General features: G+C 37.3%; 1 protein-coding gene across 1 annotated transcript in view; it reads right to left on the reverse strand.

Annotated features, from left to right (window-relative positions):
- Positions 1-350: 350 nt before the first annotated feature.
- LOC104073670 (integral membrane protein GPR180-like) overlaps positions 351-22,977 on the reverse strand; it is a 22,837-nt gene continuing 210 nt past the window's right edge. The window contains exons 2-9 of the mRNA XM_009573523.1: positions 20,808-20,991; positions 17,327-17,521; positions 13,424-13,604; positions 13,182-13,231; positions 9,471-9,628; positions 3,010-3,201; positions 2,575-2,652; positions 351-939 (exon numbers count right to left, since the gene is read on the reverse strand). Coding sequence (XP_009571818.1) covers positions 781-939; positions 2,575-2,652; positions 3,010-3,201; positions 9,471-9,628; positions 13,182-13,231; positions 13,424-13,604; positions 17,327-17,521; positions 20,808-20,991 — 1,197 coding nt within the window. The 3' untranslated portion in view covers positions 351-780. The remainder of the gene's footprint in view (positions 940-2,574; positions 2,653-3,009; positions 3,202-9,470; positions 9,629-13,181; positions 13,232-13,423; positions 13,605-17,326; positions 17,522-20,807; positions 20,992-22,977) is intronic.

A 22,977-nucleotide genomic window follows, 5' to 3' on the forward strand; every position in this document is an offset into this window, starting at 1 on the left:
TTTTCCCCACAAGATGTGAGCCTGCTGTTTTAATTACCTTTATGTTGCTATGTCTTCTAAGCCTCAAATACTGTTTAGACCTTCATTACTGGATAAAATTTTTAGTTACATTTATCTAAAAAAAAAAAAGGCAGATATAAACCCTATTTTCATTCCCATTAAAATTTTAACCAGTATGAACATTAGTTGCAAAAAAGGCTTTTCTTTTACACCAATAATAAAGGAAAGTTTCTCGCAGTCAGTTGTGAACATTTTACATGTGTTTCTAGAGGACTCTCCCTCTTTGGTTTCCCCTTCTTTTATACTTATACATAAAATGCATTTTCTCTAAAGCACGAAAATAAAAGAACTTGTACTCATCGTTACGCATCACACTGATTTCACAACTGGCCTATTTCAGACTTGTTTGAGCTTGTAGATGTTTTAAGAACTGCATTTTGTAAGACCTTCAAACCTAGTATTGATATAAAGTAAGGACATTTTTTGTGGCTGTGAATGGGAGAGAAAAGATTCGTTGTACTCTTCTGTGATACAGCTCAGCACCACATGCTACACATAAACAATATTTATAAAATTATCCAAATTATGGATTTTTCCACTCCACAATACTTTTAACAAATTAAACTAGGGACCTTGTCAGACCAAAGGTCTGTGAAGCACTCTGATTTATCACTCAGTTTTCCAGTGAAACCAACGTATCACACATATACGTGACAAAAATATCTGTACATTTAGGTCGTTATTGCACATTTATTACGTAATGTATTCTTCCTAAACACCTCAGAAGTGATGTCGATTTTTATGTCCAGAGGATACTGTTAGTGGCAATGTCACTGATGACAGTGAAGATACTTCCCAGTATAGACTATGAGATAGAAAAAGTCTGTAGAGGATAACCATGGAGATGCACTGACAGAGGATAACACCTATGGTAATAATCTATAGAGACAAAAAAGGAGAGAAAAGGAAAAAGTAAGTGAAAAAAACCCAACACCAAACAACCCAAAATAAATTTCTATCAGCATACCGTGTCAGTGCTTGAGGTTACAAAAAGATTTGAACATGAATCTCAAGTCCAGGATTCAGACTCTCACACCTGGGTGTTTTTAAATGAGTAGATAGCCCTGGGCAAGGCACATAACCCTTCTGGCGGTCTCTGTTCTGGGGAATTTCAGACTTGCAATTCACCACCCATGCAGTTTCACAAGCAGAGGTGATGTTTAGATATTCTATTCTTAAAACAAACAGAGCAGGGAAAAAAAAAGCCTGAAAACACTTTGCACTAGCACAGTCACGGAGCTGTGAGGATACTGATTTATCAGTCCCACTTAGCCAGAACTCTTTTCAGTGCAAGTCTCTTCATCTGTAAAAGATGTATGAGGCAGTATTTATCAAATGTATAAAGGTAACTACTGTTTCTGAGAAAGCAAAAGTCTAAGTTTATGTACAAGAGAGTCTTTTAAAATAGATGTTTTTTCTTGAACAAATATGGTATTTATTGATCATGCATTTCTTCATTATATTGAAATGCATTTAAAGAAGTAAACACAGCTAAATTAACATAATGTAGGAACTGCAGGTGCACACAATGGTTAAACTTGCCCAAATGCAAGAGCAGAGCAACTGCAATCTCCCTTCAGTAAGCTAAAAATCTCAAAATACTGCAAAAATTTCCTTTACTGATCCTACCTCTAGAGATCGCCCCCCTGCCCTGATGATGTTTTCATCACGCAACAACAAAAAGTCTCTTCATTAGTAGCTCTAGAGGAGTCTTCCCCCTCGCCCCCCCCTCTTTTTTTTTTTAAAATCAAACGTGGTATTTCATTTACTATATATTTTTAGTGGAACTTTTTTCTTTCCCTTACATATCCTCTACACAAATAAAAGCTCAATTTCCAAAAATGCGCAGATGGTTATAACCATAAATAAAAGAAGCAAACTCCACCCTGGAATAAGGTAGTCAATCACCTGAGAATAGTAGTGCACTTTATCTGAACACGGCAGACTCCACACACTAGTTCTCTAGTTCCCAATATGTTTAAGCAACCGAGAAACCCAGTAGTCCACCTTTGTTTTTAACTGTTTAGAGCTTACAAACCAAACTGCATATTTGGACAGATTTCTTAATCTAAAGAATACAGTTCAGCTACAGGTTCCCTGACCTATTTAGCCACATAAAGCTTTTAAAGGATGAAGACTAAAAATCAAACAACAAAAAAAAAATCCACTGATTTATCTTTCTATTAGCTTTGTTAAAAGAATCCCCAAGGTGCTTTTAGTTAAAAAACAAACAAGCAAACAATAAAACAAAACACCCCCTCCACATTTTCCTTTGACTTAACAATCCCCCCCGCCCTTCACCTAGGAATGATTACCCTTAGATGATTCAAACCCTGTATGCCTTTGTAAAATATGACTCACATTAGCATCAATGAGAGCTGTGTGACTAAGACTTTTCAAGTTGCTTTGGGGTCATAAGATTAACAGCCTAAGAGCATGAGTTTGCTAACAAACACTGAACATGAAGAACAACTACTATTCAAATTCCATCTCTTTTATCTTGCCTGTACATACCTTTTCTCTTTGATATTCTCTGAATATTACAGAAATGGTTGCAAGACATGGGTGGCACAAAAACCAGAGAATGCAGGCCTGAAAGAGAAGATGAGTGTAAGTTATAAAATGACTACATGCCAGTTTAGAAGAAAGAGATGACAGTTAGAGGAACTGCATTTACATTTCTGTCTATTTTATGAACCCATTGTTTAATTTTCAATCAACAGAATGAAAACCACACAATGAAAGGTGGGATTTCTGTTTAAAAAAGCTCTATACTCCTTGTCAAATTAAAATGACTACTCAGAGTATGATGACAGGGTGCAATTTAATCAAATCAGACACTTAAACATTAGCTTCCTTATGGAGGAAAAGAGTTTAGTGCTTCAGTCAACTGCATGCGACAATTATATTTACAGCAGAAGGGATTAGTTTCCCTGATGTAACCCATACTTTGGCAAAGGTGATATAGAACTCCCTTTTCAGCGTGCTTCTCTCCACTGTGATGATCTGGTAAAGACCAGCAGCCAGTGACAAAGCTAGGCAAACTCTGAGGCCAATAAGCAGTCCGCTTGCTAAGCCATGGTGTGAATGGTAGCTGTGGTGATTCCTATCTTCAAACTGCTCCCAAATTAATAAAAAGCTCTGGAAAGGAACAACAACAGCAAAGTACATTTAGAATAAACAAGATTATGCTAAACCTCAATGAATCTTTCCATCACAGATTAAATTATCCGTGCACTGGTCATGCTCCGCTCTGCTTGTTGGAGACCGCCATGTTACACAAAAAACCCCTAGCCTGAACTGCTTTTTTGCACTACCTATTACTCCAAGTGCAACTGTCAGGAACAGTGTCTCACTTCTTGCATTCCGTAACTTTTAGAAAGTTTGACAAGTTAAAGTTTCCTCTGATTTGGATAGAAGGAATGTGGCACCTTAGTATAAGATCCAAAATAATCATCTAGTTAAACTGTTGGCCTACTCATCAGGAAGCCCACTGAAATGATTCCACAGAGCTACAGGGAGGTGTCTCATTCCACTTGGGATCCACAACCTGTAAAGCTTGTTTCAAAGGCAGGCGACTACGCCTTTTCTTTCAAAATCCTAACAGGATTCACTTTTCTTTTTAAAGATGGGGAAGTAAGAGGGTGGTGCTGCTGCCCCTTTTATACAATAGCCTAAAGGCTCAAGCATTCACCCAGGTTGAACTTGGATCTCCCACAATTCCCTTCTTTGCCTAAAGGATATCCAGCTCACATCTCCCACCTCCTTGGAGAGTGCCCCAACTGCCAGGCTATAGGCTGTTCTTGGGTGGGCCACTCTCCACCCCTTCTATTGAAGCTGTGCCATTGTGGAGAAAAGAATTCAACACCAGCTAGGTCAGAAACTGTGAGCGAGCCTGACTCTGCAAGCAACCGGCTCAGAAACCTCCTAGGGTCTAGGAAACGGAGCGTCACAGGTTCCAAATGCCGTTCCAACACCTGGACAAATGCTCTAGCCAACAGATAACTACACGAAAGATAGTAATCCTCCTTAACTCGCAGCACTGTATCCATTTGCTGCAGAATCCAATTTTGTAGGAGCACTGTGAGAAAGAATATTGATAGATTCTCTAAAGAAAAACAGACTAAGAAGTGCCTAGTTTCTGAATCTTAGTTGGGTAGAAGGCAGGCGCCTACTTGTTGCATAAAAACTGGGTCTCGCTGAAGAATATCTTTTTAAGGCTTTGGGAATGTTAACGTTATAAATTAGAATACCCATAAAGTTTAGACTCTCCCAGCATCATGTAGCAGCTGAATGGCATTTTAAGACTTGAATACACACTGGAATCCAGTCCACCTACTGCACACATCTAAGTTGCACTTAGGTTTCAGGTGTCTAATGAAGCAGGCTTTCTGAAGAAAGGTAGGCAAATTTGATTTATATGAGTGAGGTAGCTCTTCTGAAGGCCTTCAGAAGAAGACATTGTATGTCTCAATTTAGAAATCTAAATTAGTCAGATTCCTTTCTGAACACATTCAAAGGCTCTCTCACTACATTAACTATGTAAAGACAAAAAGGTTACTGAAATTAATTTTTTTTTTTTTTCAAATGTGTAATCCACCTGTGCCTTCCAAAGGTGGGTGTCCTCGAGTCTCATCAGTTGAGACAGGATGATTTTCACTTAGAATATCTTTAGAGAGTACTCTCTCGCTTTTCCCCTCCCTTACCTAGGCCATGACACAGCAAGCATGACTACTGTCATTTCAGTCACTCCTCAACTACCTGGATGGAAAATGGAAGGGTGGGAGAGGGACAGATGTGAAGCATGCACGTCTTGAACATCACTGATTACTAGTAAACAATCTGACCAACATGCTTCAAATGTTCCCACCATAACACTTCATTTCTGGGTAACTCCAAGCAAACCTCTTCAAATGATCAAATTACTTGACTGAGAATTCTGTCCAGGAGTAAGACTGAAATAAGACAGTGTTTGGTAAAGTTGTGTCTACAGCACTCATTTTGTCATGAAATTGATGCATTCCTATCACAGAAGTTATTTCAGTCCAGGTAGAATGTGTCCAGGCAACAAACAAGAGTTCCACCAGTTACAAAATCACTGCAGTCTTGTACAGAGCATTTTCCTTTTTGACATTTACACTTGGGAATAGCCAAAGTATTTAACTTCCCTGAACCAGACATACACTGCCTGAGAAAATCTAAAAAAATCCTCCACCTATGTATAGAATCTTCCTGACAAAAGCGTGCATCTGAGGGAAAGAAATATAGGCTGATGGAGATGGAACAGTGATACTGTTTTAAGAAGAAACTTTAGGTAGATCCCAGAGATAGCTTAACCTTAAAAAACAGAGCACATGAGGGTTTGAATTTTCCTTAACTTACACCAATAGTAACAGCAATGAGGGAAGCCACTTTCATGAGAAGATGACAAAGAGCTGGAGTAAAGGAATCATAAGAACAAAATTCAAATCCTCATGAGAAAATAGTGTCTGACAGCAGGGTATGCTCTGGATTAGCCCTTTAAAGAGTAAACAACACAGGAATCAGTTGATCAAAGACTGTGTGTAGTGACAGCAATGTAAGATCACAGAAGTCCAGCTTCCTTCAGTTTCATTAGATTATTCCAAAATAAGCAGAAAGCAGAGGCATTAGAGACAGAGATGGAACCGTCAGTGCAACACACTGGAAACTTGGACAAGGTGAATATGTGTCACTGCTCTTACTATGAGCTGGGACTATTTTCACTCACCAGAGAAAAGCAGGATCCTATAAAAGAGAAATCTGTGCTATGGAGTGTTTCTAGGTTACAATGGATTAGGCGATCTGTTCTCAGTGAAGGAAGAGCTTTCACAGATAAGCATGATCTTGAAGTCAAAATCTCTTTGGCTGGCTATGCCTGAGAAATTAAGGTAAATAAGCCCTGAAGTCCCTTACCTTGACCACAGAAAAGCATGTATCAGCTCACTTAGCTGCAATATCAGGAACAAGCTGAAAAAACACCCAGACACCAACCTGCTGAAGTGGATACCAGAGACACTTTTTTGTTGGCAGTGAGTAGAACTATGTTTGCACTCTGAGAAAAAAATCAGGAGGGAAATCCTAATTTTCATCCAGAACAACTCTGCTTAGGCTGTAGACAAAAGAACTGGATGAGCTAGGTAGCTGAAGAGCTGACTTGCACTAGCTATGTCCAACATTAAAGTCACAACTGCTTCTTCACAAAGTAAAGGAGAATGACCATCTCCTTGTTTACATAATACACTGTTCAAAATGCCTGACTTCACCTGCACATACTTCTGACCTATCTTGGTTCACAGCGGACACCAACCACTGTCCAGTACTGGTCTTCCTCTTCAAATGCTAGAATAATGTTTGCCACAGACATCATCCTGATGTTCCAGATATACAAGTTGAACCTCCATATCCATACGATGAAGAACCAGACACTCTTCTTTTTTGTCATGAGGAAACAATTATGGTAGGACCCCTCCTCCCCTTCGCTATGCCAACACCGACTTTATGGCAAGCCAAGATAACATATCAATCTCCAGTAAAGGCAGGTTCTCATCCCTGAGAGGCAAGGGGAAGGGGGAAGCAAAAGGGAAATTAAAAGTAGCAGCAAGGCAAAGTGGATTAACTAGCTGCTTCTAACCATATCTAGTACTTGGGTATCTGATGTCATGCAATGCCAGTACAGTAAAAAATGGTTTAGATCGAAGGTCAGAGGCAGAGCTCATTCTGAGCACACCTTTGGGGTGTACCTAAGAACCCTTGTGAAGCGTGATGTCTAATGCAGTAAGATTCTATATCATTTTGGTCAGGTGCAAAGTGACCAGCTATCTTTCTAGTCCACTCTAATCAGCCCTGAAAGCTGAAACTGCTCAGGTCTATGTGATGGGAAAGGCCTGCCATCAATGAAGTTTTGAACAAGGTTTGTGTCTCAGCAGCAGAGAGTGGAATGTTTAATGAATACAGAGCGGCCTGGGAATCTTTTGTTCTGAGGCTGAAATAAAGAACAAGTTAAGGCAAAGGGAGATGCTGAATGGCAGACTTGTCCCTCCTTTGAGATGCTACCTCTTTGCAGCCGCAAAGACCACATGAGATTTGCTGACTAGGAGGCTGTGTCCACCCTACACTGATGGCAACGTAAACACAGGCCGGAAAATTGCTGCTGTTTCTGAAAGAACAAAAAGAAAGAATCCATAGCATTAGTACCAAGAGGAGGAAAAACCCTGAAAATTTGCTGAGTAATTTGAACTAGTAGCAGGCAAACAGGGTCAGATAGTTTGCTAGTCAAAACTGCAGTTAAGTTGAAGAATAACATGTTTTCCCAGGCTGTCCACTTGCTTGACTTCCCTGAAGATGAGGACAGGTAGTGTAGAATGTCAATAACACTAACATGGTTCAATCTCTATCTACTGCATTAGGCTAATGCATGTGGTTTCCAGCACCCTCCACAGGAAGTCCTCAGAACATTTCTGATTATCCATATAAGTCTGTCCAACCTCTGGCATGGGAGGAAGCTGTCTCTCCCATAAGAGTCTCTGAGAAAGAGCAGGACAGAAAGGAGGTTATTCTAGGTTTTTAATCATTAAAAGTGCTCATTGATTGCCCTGTTTCAGCAGGTCCAACACCGACGTCAATTTAGACAGACCAGTGAACAACAGACTAATCCAGAGAATAAAGTCTTGAGCTCACCACCTTTGATAGAGGCGATGTGGTCTGGATCCTGCTCCCCTGAGCTCAACAGCCACATTCTGTATTAAGGAGAAGAAATCTGGCAGAAGGTATATTTTGTACGTACTGAACCATGAGATGGAAAACATCCTCTCCAGAAGGGGCAAGATACTCTTGGTGTCAGGGAACTTTTGCTGGACACAGTAGACACTGAGATAGGGGGTGCAAAACCACCCAGGCATCGACATACTCTGATATCCATATTCTGTTCCCACAAGACTCCTGCCAAAACTGACATTCCCAACTGTACCAGGAGGAGAGATGTGGTAGAGCTGTGCCTTCGTGGTGAAAAGTAAGATAGCCAACTTTGTGCCAATGCTCCAGTGGTGCTCAAAGAGCCAACACAAATGTGTAATGCACCAGTACTGGGGGAAGCAGCATGTATGTATGATACCTGCCCCAATTTTTACCACAAGAAACAACCAAAGAAAAGATCAAGCTGATGATACTGAGTGTCCTTTCTATGTATAGTAAAAAGGAAACAACAACAAAAAACTTTCCAGTCTCAGGTGACAGAATACTAACACACCCAATATGTATGTACAAGTGGAGAGGCATGAATAGAATTAAATACTTTAGAAGTCGTCTTTACTACCAGCACATAAAGTTTCTGGTGCTAGATGGGTGTCAAAGTAAGGTGGAATGAACCTATCTTTAAATTTCAACAGTCCCATTGACCTTAATAGCCTTTGGTTTATATTCTTAATTAGCAAGAAATGTCAGCTCCCAGCTACTCTTATGTTTTAGCAGTCCACTTATTTAGTTTGGAAGCAACACTAATTACAGATACTACTCAAATGGCACAAAATCTTCAGTATAATCTCTTCCTTATTACTGTCTCCAGTTTCTCCCTGCTCTTCTCTTTCTCAATGGCTTTCAGATTCTCTTGTCTTTATGCTGTGATTTAAAAAAATTTGTTTACAAAAGCACCACCAGGATTGGATGATCTCCATTACAATTTACTTTTAAGTTACTGGTTTACTTGACTTTCTAATTTATACTAATGGAAAATATTTGAATGAAATTATGTGTCAGACCATTTGTATATTTGCAAGACCAATCCTGCACATGAACCTTTCAAGAATTCCCTTATATTGATTGAGAAGACCATTAGACGTCCTATTTGAGTGGTTCTAAGAGGAGGACACTGAGGATTTCAATTTTTTTTTGTGACAGAAAGAATTTCTCACAGCAGCTTTTCTCATCTTTCCTGTCATGCTGCTTGTTGTCACCCCCCACAATGTAGTTCACAACCCCTCAGCTGTACTGATTACAACTATTTATTTATAGGACCACATTATAAATCAGATCAGTAAAATGACTGTGCTGAAATCTCGTTTTTTTTTTGCAATCTAGATCATTCCACTGATCTGGTTTACAATATAATGCCTCAACAATTGGCACAACCAGGAGTTTGGAAAACTGTGGGAACTTCTTAAGTGGTTTTACTGCTGAACAAAAACATACTGTGGAGCTACACCTTAAATTGTTAAAGTAAAGAGAAGGTGTTGTTACCTATTAGACATACTGGGTGCACATTATGCTGTGGGTTTTTTTTTTTCCAGTCTTGATACTCCCTCCCTCATAAAATATTGAAATTAGTTGGTTCACGGTTCCGTCATACTTAATAGCAGCTGTATATTTCAGTATAAGAATGAATATAAAATACAAACCTGTGTAACAACAACTACTACAGCAATGCCAGTAGATGTTGGAGTGGAATCCCACTGAAGAGGTCTGCCATGAGATTTCTTCATTCTGCCTATCGTCCAACCCATACACAGACTCAACAATAAATATAGCATTTGTATCTGTGAGACTATGTCACACACTATTGAAAACAAAAGAAAAATAAATAGAGTCACAACAAAAATAATTTTTTTTCTAAAGCAAAGAGAAATGTTCTATATACCCACAAATGAAGGATGGACATTTACGCCTCTGTATCACCTTTAGTCATAATTCTGATGATAGTTTCACTAGCTGAGGTTGCTTTGCCACAAAATGTGGATATTTTGAGTAGTTTCCAGTGACCAAACAGATCACTATCAGCTTTCCCCTCATTATGCTGCAGTTCTGCAACACGGGCACAGTGCCACATCCTTCCAAATCCCACTTTTGTGTCAAAGAAGTCTGGGCTCAGGAGTCCATCTGCATAAACAGACTTATAAATGCTAAAGAACTAAAATCATATGTATGTTAATCATATTGCAAATATGAAACATCATCAAATAAATTCCTTTCTTTGCTCTGAAAAAACTTTTGTTCAAAAATCAGATAGTTGCATTGTACTTTAAATTAATTGCACTTTGTCTTAAGGATGCAGTAGCTTGCAACAGAAAGCACAAATATTTAGGACAAATTCCACTCTCAGATACTTAAAGGGGAAAATATAATGAATAACCCTAACACAAACTTCATTTGGAGCAACAACTTGCCTGTATTTCATTTTATTAAATGCAAACTACGTTTGCCTCATTTTGCTATGTCCATTTTTTCGCTCTGTTTGGGAATAATTAACACATACTCCATAAAGCTACATTCTTAATCAGTGTCTCAAACCTGTGTTTGAAGCTATATCTGAATAAAGAAAACTTCAAGCTAGAATATATTAAAGCCTTTACTTGTTAGCCTTGCTGAAGTACTACTGACAGTAGAAAGAACTGAAGATTTCTTTCTGGGCGTGATTGTTAGCTTTAGACCTGATAAGTTTTTGACTGAAACTTATTGAACAATTTTTAAGTTGGTGTTTGGACTTGAGAGTAAACTGGCTCATTGTACTGGCGTAGCAGAGATGTTAAAAAAAAAAATCGATTCTTATATTATGTAAATTGCAAATTTGGTTCAGAAACTAGAGATTGGGCACTACACATAACAATGCTTTCTTTTTCACTTGATTAATATTTTAGTTCAGTTAAATTTGTTCCTTATTTGTAATTTTCACTTGCACTATCAGGTACCAGAAAAATATTTCTATGTCGCAAAAGCAAAACTTCTATTTTTATACAACTGGACTGTATTATAAAAGACAAATGTACTTCCACATTAACTAAAAATATTGGCATAGAAAATGTTGCCACTGTACAGAGATTAATATGCACACGAGGGAAGTGTCTCAAATGAAGATCAGCTACAACGTTTCCCTGACACTCAGCAATACTAGCAAAATATGGATATAAAGCAGACTTCAACATGTTATTCCTGGGATATATTTGGTATTCTCACAGTTTATATGCTTAAATGCTTCTTAATGTATTTAGACACCTTTTCTGTTTAAGAAATCTCAAGAGCTTTCAGTAAATACAAACTTGCTCATTCTTTAATAAAATGAACTGGCACTGATTTTGGGCAAAACGATCTGGAATTATTTTACAATGGAGACATAGTACTCGCTAGAAAAAATTGTTACGTGAACTCAAGGCATGCCAAACCAGTGTCACAAATCCAAGCTAGAGAAATGGCTGAACAAATCTCGATGTTCTAGAGAGCATTTTATTTTCTGTCACTCCTTAAGATAACTTGCCCTATAAGTTATAGCCAGACATCATCTCTCACTCACATCTTGGATATAGATATTGCTCTGCTTCAGTGTGGCAACAATTCAAGTGGATTCCCAGACAAAATGGTATAAGACAAAAATTCAGTACCGGCTTTAATCTTTGACATCTCATACACATTGCCAGAAAGTAAGAAGATTGAGATAAATTTCTAAAATTACAATAATCCCACGATATCCAGGGTCAGTGTAAAGTCACACGCTACTGAGCTGATACCACATTTGTCTGATTTCATCACAATTCAACTTTTTTGGCTGTTCAACAGGCATAATAATATTCTTTGACTTTTCATGTTTTAATCTTATCAAAAGTTAAAGATCACTATTTGTGATGCTTTTGAGTGCCAGCATTATTTGTGCGATTTATGCGATTAACTTAGGCGATAAATTAGACTGAAGGTCAGGTCTTTATACATGGTAAAGACTAAATGATGGTAGGAAAAGAATAATTGCTTGGGATAGTATCTGAACAGGTTTCTAGAAAAAAATTCTGGCCCCACTGAGGTCAATAGGAATTTTACCATTTACTTTTAACTCAGATTTCTGTTCTGATATAGTAAAAATGGTAGCACCTTCCATCTTTAAACTATACTACTTGCTCTCAGCCATTCTTCAGAATTGCAATCGACACTGAAGCTTTCCACATTTCTATTACTTCTGCTCTTTTACTGTTTTGGGAACCACGAATCTTAAAAACAGTAGGAAAGGAAAACTCTCTTGATTCAAAAAATATTATTTTATTCTTAATAACCTTTGCTTTAAGCAAATAAAAGTGGGCTCTTCACTATAATACATACACAGAAAATCTAACATGCAGCTCTGAAGTTCTGGCTGTGTTATTAACACTGGGTTTCTCACTGTGGAGGAGTTATGACTACCTCCATATTCTCTATTTAATTTAATTTCAGGAGACGAGAGGGAAAGTTTAATGATACAGTTGCTGGAAAGGCTGCAAGGAGCTGCTAACTCAAATGGTTAAAACAAGAGAGAGGCAATTACTGAGGTGCCAAGTGCCATCAAGAGGCTGTTAATTCCAACTGCAAGCTTCTAAATGAACTCTAGGAAGGGAAATATTTTTCTACATAGGCTGTTACTCTCCAACGCTTTCTCACTACCACAGTACTACTTTCTTGGGGTGCTTCAAGCCAATGAAAAGGCAGTGTATTTGCTTAGAAAGAACCCCCCAATGCTTTAAATGTGAACTACAGAAAAAACCCCCAACAATGTTTAACCCTGAAGAATCCAGCAGGAGTAAATTAGTGCATTTTGGGAAGGCATGTTATAGGAATTTGAGAAAAATGAGAACTCAGAATATTTATACAGAGTGGAGAAAAATGTTTTGTTAACATCAATTCTTTACATAAGCATTTTCTGCATCACTCTAATCGTATCACTTGTGCTGTAAAACACTTTTTCATTATAATCAATGTTAAATTTGCTAGTGAAATTACATACTCTATAAAATACGATTAAGTTTCCTAAAAAGCTTCACTACTCTAGATCATGCAAACTCCGCAAAACCCTTCAATGTATTGAAACATTTATTCACATGATAGGCACGTATTGAAATGTTTGTAGGATGGAATCTTCAGACAAGAAAATCTTTCAAAAAATCCTAAATAATACCACAATTGTGTAACTTTAAATGCAGTTATTGTAAACATCCAGAATAAAACCTGTTTTTCAGAAGAGCAACTTCTAGTATTTTATATTAAAAATCCAGTGGTATGGTCCAAGATCATAATACAGTCCGACAACAGCATTCACTAATGCATTATACACATTAATGTGTAAGAATACGTAAGAAACAGTAGACAAGCATACTCACATTCTGCCAGACTTCCCATAAAAGGTGTTCCTATTCCATCTTTAGAGTAACTGATAAAAGAATAAAAGATGATATTTTTAAGTGAGTGAGTTCTCTCTTAAAAGTACATTTAGGCAATGACGTAGTTCTAAAAAGTCAGTCCTATGTTTTGTCATAATCACCACAGGAAAGATCATGTGCTGATCTTTACAATAAAATGTTCTTCAAGTCTTAAGACTGAAAGCAAAAATAAGCAAAGATACCTTGAGAAATGCAGGTAGTTGGCAAAAGCTGAACCAGCCTGCAACAGTAATGCAATTGTCAACACCTTTAATACAGTATGCATAGGTCCATGCTTCTTAATTGTTTGCCATAGGGACTGTGCATATATGCAAGCAGTTATGAAGTATGCTAGGACAAGCAGGAAAAAGAATTCATGTAATCCTGTGAAAAAAGAAATACAGCTTAGTTTTTATAAAGAAACGTTGCTACTAGCAGTAAATAACTAAATAATTTTTCTTTTTATACAATCACTGGGAAATACTTAGTAACTGTTACCCAAAAGTGGTAGTACAGATAAAATGAGTAAATCAGAGCCTATTCTATCCAAGAAGGTCAGTGAATTTTTTCAGAGAGCTGATTATTGTTTGATCTGACAAAGTATTTTTTATTCAACAATACCTTTTCTGAGTGTAGGAGAGATTTTGTTCAAAAACAAATAGCTTTGTAGCAATTACTGAAATAGTGTAAAGTGGCATACAGTTTCTTGATAAACTGTATGAAAATAATTGTAGCCCATTTGATCAGTCAGAAACATATTTATTAAAGGACTACTCATTTTTAGCTCTTGTTTTTCCTTCAATTTTTAAAGGCAAATCTGAGATGAGAGAAACCCAGAACAGACTTCTGTTGAATCTATTTAACCACTGGGTGTCACTCTTCCTCCACATAAAGTAGTTAGTCCCAGAAGTGCAGTTGACCAAGACAGAAAACTTTTATTAGATAAAAGAAAAATGGAAAGAAAAATAGCACAGAGAACAATAATAAGTCCACAGAGTGGATTTTTTTGCACCAATCTGAAAAAATGCCCGAAGTTTTTGATATTATTTACAAAACAGAAGTCCTCTAATTTTCAGTCTGGCAGTAGTCTGGTAAAATGCTTCTCTGAAGACCTGGATCCTGGAAATCTTTTCTATTGTCCGGGAGCTTTGGAACCCACCATATGAGCTCCCAAAGGGTCTAAGACAGTGAGCTATAAGCCAAAATGGGTAAACGGAAATTTCTCACAAAAAAATTTTCTTCTCTAACCTTCCTTGAAACCAAGTGGTGCCCACAGAACCAGATTCTGAACAATGTTTTTCCTCCAGCAGCAAAACAATTCCGCTAAAAACTTCAACCAGCTCTACCCAGAGATTAGAAACAGAGCAATTACATATATTTCAATATCTAAGTTGAAAAACATTAGAACTGGATGAGTTCTGAATAGTTGCTATTACTATAACTTCTACAGCTGAAATTAATCACCTTGGACATACATACAGTGAAATGGAAGAAAAAGAGCATAAGGTAATAAAGACTCATAAAACAAAACTCTGCTTCTCTTGTATACCTATACAAAAGCATGATTTATGACTGACAAAAATATGTGTTTTAGATCAAGTATCTTATTCTTCCTTTCACTCTTTATCTTTCTGCTTCAAAAGACACCCACTGAAGTTGGCAAGGGTTCTGTAGATAAATTATTTCTCATCATGATGAGTGGGTACACATGGAAAACTCTTTAGGAAAATCATCTAGCTTTTAATAAACACTAAAACATTTAGGATAGAAAGCTCCTTCCAACCAAAGACAGATTGTGGATGATTGGCTTGAGACCAAAAGGATTTAAGAGAAAGTTGCACTGAAATATAACTATAAAAAAAAACAGAAGGGTAATTTTCAACCTGTCTTTTTTAAGTTTCCTGACTTTCAAGTAACCTAGAGTTGACAGAGAAAATAGAACATATGTACCTTAATTTCAAATACCTAACTTCAAAGATCTTCAAAATCCTGTCTACCTGGTCAGCTGTCCTTAGAAATCTTATGTTCCACTGGTACCATGTCTTCTGTAAAAAACCCTACCATATAAAATGATAAAAGATTACTTGCTAGGCATCAGAAGCCAGGCCTCCTCCTCTCTCAAGGCAAACATCTTAGTCACAAGGTTACAGTCTCAAGTTCTTTCCTATACTTTCCTTATAGTCCATTTAATTTTGAGATCTCCTGTGTCAGGCCACAACTTTAGTAACTAAAGTGAAGGGTGACCTAACTTGAACCATCTGGAACTATGTAGTTTTTAGTTGCCCGAGTGAAAGAAGCAAGAAATGAAGCTGGATCTTTTCTTTGATGCCCTATGTTCTATGCAGCACATTTCTATGGAAAAAGAACAAAAATTATTCCCCAAAGATGCATTAAAAAAAAAAAAAAAAAAAAAGAAAGAGAGAGAGAAGAAATCCTCGTCAGTTCTTTGAAAGCAGACACAGACATGTAACTTCAGGACTCAAGCGTTGCAAGTTTTAATTCTGAATAAACAGAGGTGTTCCTCTGCAACCGTGGAAGACATGGCATGTAAAGTTCATCCTGTTTCCTACTTGTTAGATCTAAATACATGCATCCAACACATTTATACACCTCCTTGCTCGGCAAGCAAGCTGTTCAGAGTTCTGCATCCAAGTGCTCAAAGTCTTCCTACAAAATTACTATAGAGCTGAGATGCCTCTCTAGGAGGTCTGTACACCACTTTTAAGGGCCACATGATATCTTATAGCTGCTTTGCCCCTTGATTTAGCAGAAGAACGCTACTACTGCTTTTTGAGAATATGTAAATTAACCTAGAATTCACTTCTGGATACAAAATTCACCAAATAAAACCTGCCAACTAAGTTTGTAGCACAATTAAGAAGTTAAAGAGACAGGCAGGTCAACTTATGAGCCTTGAAAAATGGATGATTAACAGTGCTACTTTCTTACAGATTCTTCTAAATGTTTCAGCAAATACTCTCTTCCCTTCAAAAAGGGAGCTGCCTTTGTTCTCTCTATATCCTCTTGAGACCAAGAATGACAGCAGGGCACACAATTCTTAGCATAGCAATTAGGCTCATTCTGGGTATGTAGGTTAAATCTGTATGCGAAGGCAGACTAAGCCTATCGGGCTCTTCCCTTACAACAGGCCTAGGTTAGTGACATGTTGATGAGGCCTCCCAGAGCAGTGAAGCTAAGCACTGCAATGAAGCACAGGATCGTGGAATCACAGAATCATTTAGGTTGGAAAAGACCTTTAAGATCATCGAGTCCAACTGTTAACCTGGCACTGCCAAGTCCACCACTAAACCATGTCCCTAAGCGCCACATCTACACGTCTTTTAAATACCTCCAGGGATGGTGACTCAACCACTTCCCTGGGCAGCCTGTTCGAGAGCTTGACAACCCTTTCGGTGAAGAAATTTTTCCTCATATCCAATCTAAATCTCCCTTGGCGCAGCATACATTAGGTTGGTTTGGATTGTCCAAAGCATACAATTTTACATAGGCACTTCTTCAGCTGCTGTCTTGAGTCATTTCTAAAAAATTTTTCTTTGCAGGTTTAAAGACTTAAAATGGCATTTCTTAAATAAAATTAAATCAGGACTGACAAATACCTAATCTGTGGCCTGTGACTAAGATACTTAGAAAGACCTAAACATTGAACTGAAATTGTATTGGCGAAATGTTATATCGTGCATGTACTCGTGTTGCACAGAATCAAATTTTACACAGCTAAGGAATTTCATGGATTAAATAAGCAATTTCATTAAAATCAGGGATTAAATTCACATTCAAGCAGAAGCTTATAATTTCAACAGGGGAAAAATACTCATTAGCAAAGATGTCAACACTACCTTTCCATGTGCATCTATGCTTCCAGTTAGGCAAGTTTTGGAAAGTGAGTCTAGAGAAAGGGAAGGATTTTTCTGTAATGCCAGAAAATGAATTAAAGTTTACTCTCTGTGAGAAAGTAGAATCTGAAATGTAAGAGACTCTGCTATCCATTCCCCAGTGCCACACTTTCCCAAGCATAGTAAATACTGATTTGTTTGGGTGATCAGATCCTTAACTTACAAATCTAATTTTAAGAAAAAAAATCTTACCAGATTCCCCTGCGCTAAAGTGATCTAATGGATTCCCTTCTGCATCTGGGTTTAGTAAGACCATTTCAAACTGAATATCCTCGGATTCAGAATAATTCTCCTCGCAGGTAAACTTGTCTACATAAAACACATACCATGTTTCCGGGTAAGGAATCTGGGACACTGTCAGATTTTGCTCTGTGTGGTTCACAGTCACTTTGGAAGAAAACAAACAAACAAACAAAAAGAGTAAATACTCGATTAGTTTGTTTTTAGAAAACTCATCTCTGACTGAAGATAAAATTTAAATCCACAACATCATATATAGGTTATAAACTACATACAGTACAAAACAGTCTTTGTTTTGAAATCTAGCCATAACACCAGAGGCCAGACTTCCATCCTTGCCTTTTGTTTCAAACAGGCGCAGGCAAGGGTTGGTGAGGATACGTACCGCATTCCACCTCTCAGCTTTTGGGTTTGCTGGGAGGGCTCCCTTCTGCCAGATGCCAGTAACTGCAAACTGTGTCTCCTATGCTTAGCACATTTCCATCCTCTAGTACCGTATTGATGAGACAAGCTATTTTGTATTAGCCAACAGATACTTCTGCAGTACGAAAAATACCTTTGTGAAATTTATTCTACTCTGTTTTCAAAGTCATTTAGAGCACTGAACAGGAACAGCCACATGCGAGATTGATAAAAAATAGTGTGCATGCTTTCAAGGTGCAACTTAGCATATTTTACAGCATCTTCCCCAAACCATAATAGACTAAATTTCAATTGACAGCTACGGGCGGAGACCACTGTCTAATAAAATTGCATATTTCAAATCAGTTTACATTTAAAACCAACTACATAAGAGACTGAAGTTTCATCTGCTCATTGATCTCACCACTATTTTTCCTAAAAGCAACTATTAACAAATGGACAATCTCTCCAAAATAAACACTTGCTGAAAATGAAATCTGTGGCTCCGTATGTTTGGGTGAAACTCTAAGAACAGTAAATACTGTTACACTGATTACTGAACTTGAGTGCTAATCAGCTCAGCCATAAGTGAAAGTCACCTCTGTAGAAGAAATAACAATATAATGACTGGACTGTAGATTAATTCACCCTAATGGTTTAAGATGACAATGGCTAAGGATGAAGAAAGAGAAAAAATTCATTACAATTCTACAAACCAAACTATTTCTGTTTTTTATGCAAAGGCCTTTCTATATGAAGAAGGTGCAAACATACCTACAAAACAACCCTTAGCAAACTCATTATCCCTAAATATTTTGTAGACAAAATTTAGAACTAATTTCTAAATTGAAGCCTACCTGTGAAAAACATTTATGCAATTTATATAAACTTGTTTCAACTTCAAGAAGATATTTTCCATTCTCTGAGGCATGAACTGATCAACATTAGGATCCAGGAAGAAACATATGATGTGTCTCTTTGCAGCAATTGTCATGAAGTACAAATTCGGACACACATGAACCAGAAAAAAGAGAGTGTTGTAACACAGGCAATCTGTCTTGTGTAGCTAGTAAGTAGTATGGTAAGTACACATTTCACTCTGGAGCTACATATCTTATCAATCAAATATACAAAGTGAAACAGCTCCCTTCAAAAAACCGAGATTTTTAAAAACACAGTTTTAGGATTTCGTATGGTGCTTAATCCATATGAAAGGCAAACTGCAGCTAACAGGGGTGGCTTTACTCTCCATCTGTACTCTCAGCTGAGTTCTGACACAGTGTTATTTGCATCAAGACTAAGGATCACACAGAGCGTGTTTAATCAATTTTCCATCAAATCTGCAAGCTAACTCACAGGAAATGAAGTAAGATAAAATAAAAATGTAATTGATTTTGCCCAAGATCAGCAAACAGATCCAACTCGCCCTGTGGTCATATGATTCCTAAACACAGCAGAAAACAGCAAGTCCATTGCTGGGACAGACAGGAGTGACAGACCAACTGCTAGTCATTTCAGCAGCACTTCATGTTCAACTCTCATCAAGTGTAAGCGAACTACATCTTTAGAAGTGACATCTGCATAAGATTTTGTTATGACAATGTTCCAGGAGATCAATTTGTTAATCTAGGGATTCTGGCTGCACAGAAGAAATGTGTTTAAAAAAGAAGCTGTATTCACTTAAGGTATATTTGAATGAAGTTTCTAATATTAATTTAATTTCTTAAAGGAAAATGTATGCTTTAAGTAGGTTTTGTAATATTACGATCAATAAATGGTGCAAAAATGATTATTTCAGTAGGTTTGTCTTCCAGTTACATAATGGAATGCTTCGATGTTTTACTGTTCTTTTAAAGTTAGATGGATACTCAAGTTAAGCTTTATCCTGATTAGCTCATCTTTGATACTGTATTAAAAATTTTCTAACATGTTTTGTACATCAAAGCGTGACAGGTTTGTGCTATCATGAAAATATTCTTTTATTTTTGTTTTCTCGTCTTTGAAAAATGCCATTTCCATGGAACTGGAGAACAGGATCCTCCTGACAAATGAGAAATTTTCCTCCATAAACAAAAGACGACAAGATAACCTTTATATTCTGTACCGGTATAATTATCAGCTCAAATATTAAAAACATGTGAATGGGAGATTCAGTGATAAATACCAAATTACAAAATTAAAGGGTGAAAGAACATTAAATGATAAAGCCAGCAAGGTATAAAGTAAGGCAGCATAACCGAAATTAATTTTCGCAGATGACCTTATGGACAGGGCCGGGGGTAAGCTAATAATTATGAGGTTGTGAAAGAAAAAAAAAAAAAAGAACAGAGAAAAAAGGTTTTCAGGTACAAAATTGCCCTATTACTGTGTACTTGGGCTACATACTGCCACCTTACAAGCATTCACTTCAGAAGTTTAGAGGTAACTGCAGCAGGCTCCATCAGTTTGCCTCTAATTTTTTTCATTCCAATAAAAGTCACAATTCAAACTGTACACTTGACTGTCCCAAACATTTAGATTCTCAAGCTCTTCAGTTTCATATTACAATAGTATTCTTTGTAAATTCTTTCAAATACTCAACATAATCTTTTTTATGGAAAAGTTTGAGATTAAAAAAAAAAAAAAAGACTTTTACTCCAAGCAGAGTTAAAGAAAATCTCTGTATTGAATGAGTAAATGAAAACTTCAGCCAAACATGTACCCCTTCTGAGTTGTGTACAAGTGAGAGCATGAGACTAGAACCGGTGATAAAGTTTGGTTGTTTGCATTAAAGTCATTATTTGTCAACGAATTGTCCATTTTCCAGCAGTATATTAAATCATAACTTGCAAACAAATTCTTCTGAAGTGATACAAACAAAACAATTTTATTTCCTTGTAATAATTTTTACTTATAGAAGGCCAAAGTCCTGCTTTTACTTAAATTGATGCAAAATCCAAATTCACTGAAATAAATAGTCTAAATACACAGATAACAGGGTTCTAAATACCAAGTAACTTCATTTGTAAGGGGAAAAAAAGTAGCAACTCACTTGTCAGCTGAGCTTTAGAGAACTTCTCTGTACAGCTGTGATCTTGGATACTGTTCTGCAGCTTCCGCCATTCCTGTGCTTGAAACAGGTGAAGTCTAGCTGATTTTGTCACAGCTACTGCTACGTTCTTGATTCTGACACACAGAACAGCATGGTCACCTTGATATTTAAAAAATAAAATCAACTACTCTGCCTTGATGTCAGTTACAAACAAAAACCTAGCGCGGCATAGATTTTTTATAAGTAGCAGCACTAAAGCTTCACTTTACTTCTTAAACTTTTACCACTACTTCCCATAAAAGTCTTACTCTTTCAGGAACAAGTTTTATACATCTCATTATTACAATACTGCATGCATGATTCTCTGTGATGGTACTTAAACAAACCTTCACCATAACCAAATGTCATTAACCTTCTCTACTAAAAACAGCCTAGCCTTCCCTCCCCCCTCTTTTTTTTTTTTAAACAGACTTCCAGATAGCCTTTTTTTTTTTCCTTCCTCCCACCCCAAGTTTTATTTTCTCAAGTAAAGACAGTGCCTCAATCAGTCTCAATAACTGGTTCAAAGTCAAGTATTTTATGACCTTTGTAGCATGATTATGAGCATCATAGGGTAACTTTTGAGTCTAATACCAGAAGAACTTATGTGAATGGACTTCATATCATGGACTGATCAGAGCTAAAATAATTATAGATGACAGACATCAAATTGATACAAAGAAAATCAAACTTCAGAAGTGTTCTCTAATGTGTCAGTCTACCTATAGGCTGCACTTTGACAGCGAAGTATTTTAGCCATTTTAGAACTAGCTCATTTGACACGATTTATCTTGCCTGCGTAATTCTACAATCCTCAAACTTATTTTGATAAATTCTTTCATTATATATTGCCATAGACTTCTTTAATGTAACAGTATCCTAAATTAAAAGATAAGATTTAATGGAGAAGAAAAATCAATCAGTACTGCAAGAGCACAAACTCATTCAAATTTAAGCAAGCTTTGTATGTTTTTTAAGCTGTCAGAGCGCTCTTCTTTCCCACCTAACCTAGGCACCAGCTGGATGCGAGTCAATAGACTACTACCAGCTTCAAATAAGGCTTTGCCAGGAAGGTTTGCCTGTTCAGAGCTAGCTGCAAGACAGCGGTCCTGCAATAAAACTTCAAAAAAGGTGATCTCCTGGGATCTGTAAAATGTTGTAAGGATTACAGTTTACCTAAGTTGCTAATAAAAGATTTGGAAAAATTAACAGAAGGTTCTAAAAAAAAGCCCATATGGCTTCACTAAGACCCAAAATACATATAGTGTGGGTACTCATGCAGAAAGAGGAATATTTCTAAGGAAATACTCAACATCAACTTGTAGAATAAATTATATCTGAACACCTAAACCACTTTTCTTGAATCTTAACATTCTTTTCTCAGATTTAAGCAGTGCACTTTTTTTTCCTTTAGATCTATTTAGAGCGCTTCTACAATTATCTTCTAGGACAGCGACAATTAACTGCTTTCCAGTCACTCCACAAGCTATCCCCACCCTATCTATCATCTCTCATTCAGCGGTCGAAGGTCACATTCCAACTCTTCTTGGCTTATGTCACATTCTCCTTCATCCCATTAGATTTTTTTCTTGCAAACATTTCTGTTTTCTTCTCACACTACTCCTTCAGTCTGGGAGGAAGCCTATGTAAGTATTATCTTCTTGATTGTCTTTCAAAGCATTCCACAGAACTCTTCTGCCATAAGGCTGAGAAAAAAAAACAGTCTAAGCTACCAAAATACTGAGTATATAGGAAAAGGATGCTGACCAGCACAGCCTCGTTGTACGTGGCACTCACTATCTCTTTTTGCAAAGTAAAACTTCTGCAGCAAGGAGAGTAATTTCCAACCTGTATTTCTGCAGTGGCCTTTCTAACAGGACTCTAGCCCGTTGCTAGGCCTCTTAACTAACAGTCAGGGATTATTAGTAACAAGGAATTAATAACACGGAAAAGCAAAGCCATTAGGAATAATCAGGTGAGAATTTACATTCTGATGCACGGTGACACTAAAAGCACCCGGTGATGTGAAACAGACGTGCAATATCAGGCATCGTTCTCATTCGGTGGAGCTCCAGGAGGGAAGGAGAGAGAGGCACGTGGAAGTTAAAACGCCTCTGCTCTCCCAGATACT

This window comes from Fulmarus glacialis, unplaced genomic scaffold, assembly GCF_000690835.1.
Source record: "Fulmarus glacialis isolate BGI_N327 unplaced genomic scaffold, ASM69083v1 scaffold28322, whole genome shotgun sequence".
Taxonomy (NCBI): Eukaryota; Metazoa; Chordata; class Aves; order Procellariiformes; family Procellariidae; genus Fulmarus; species Fulmarus glacialis.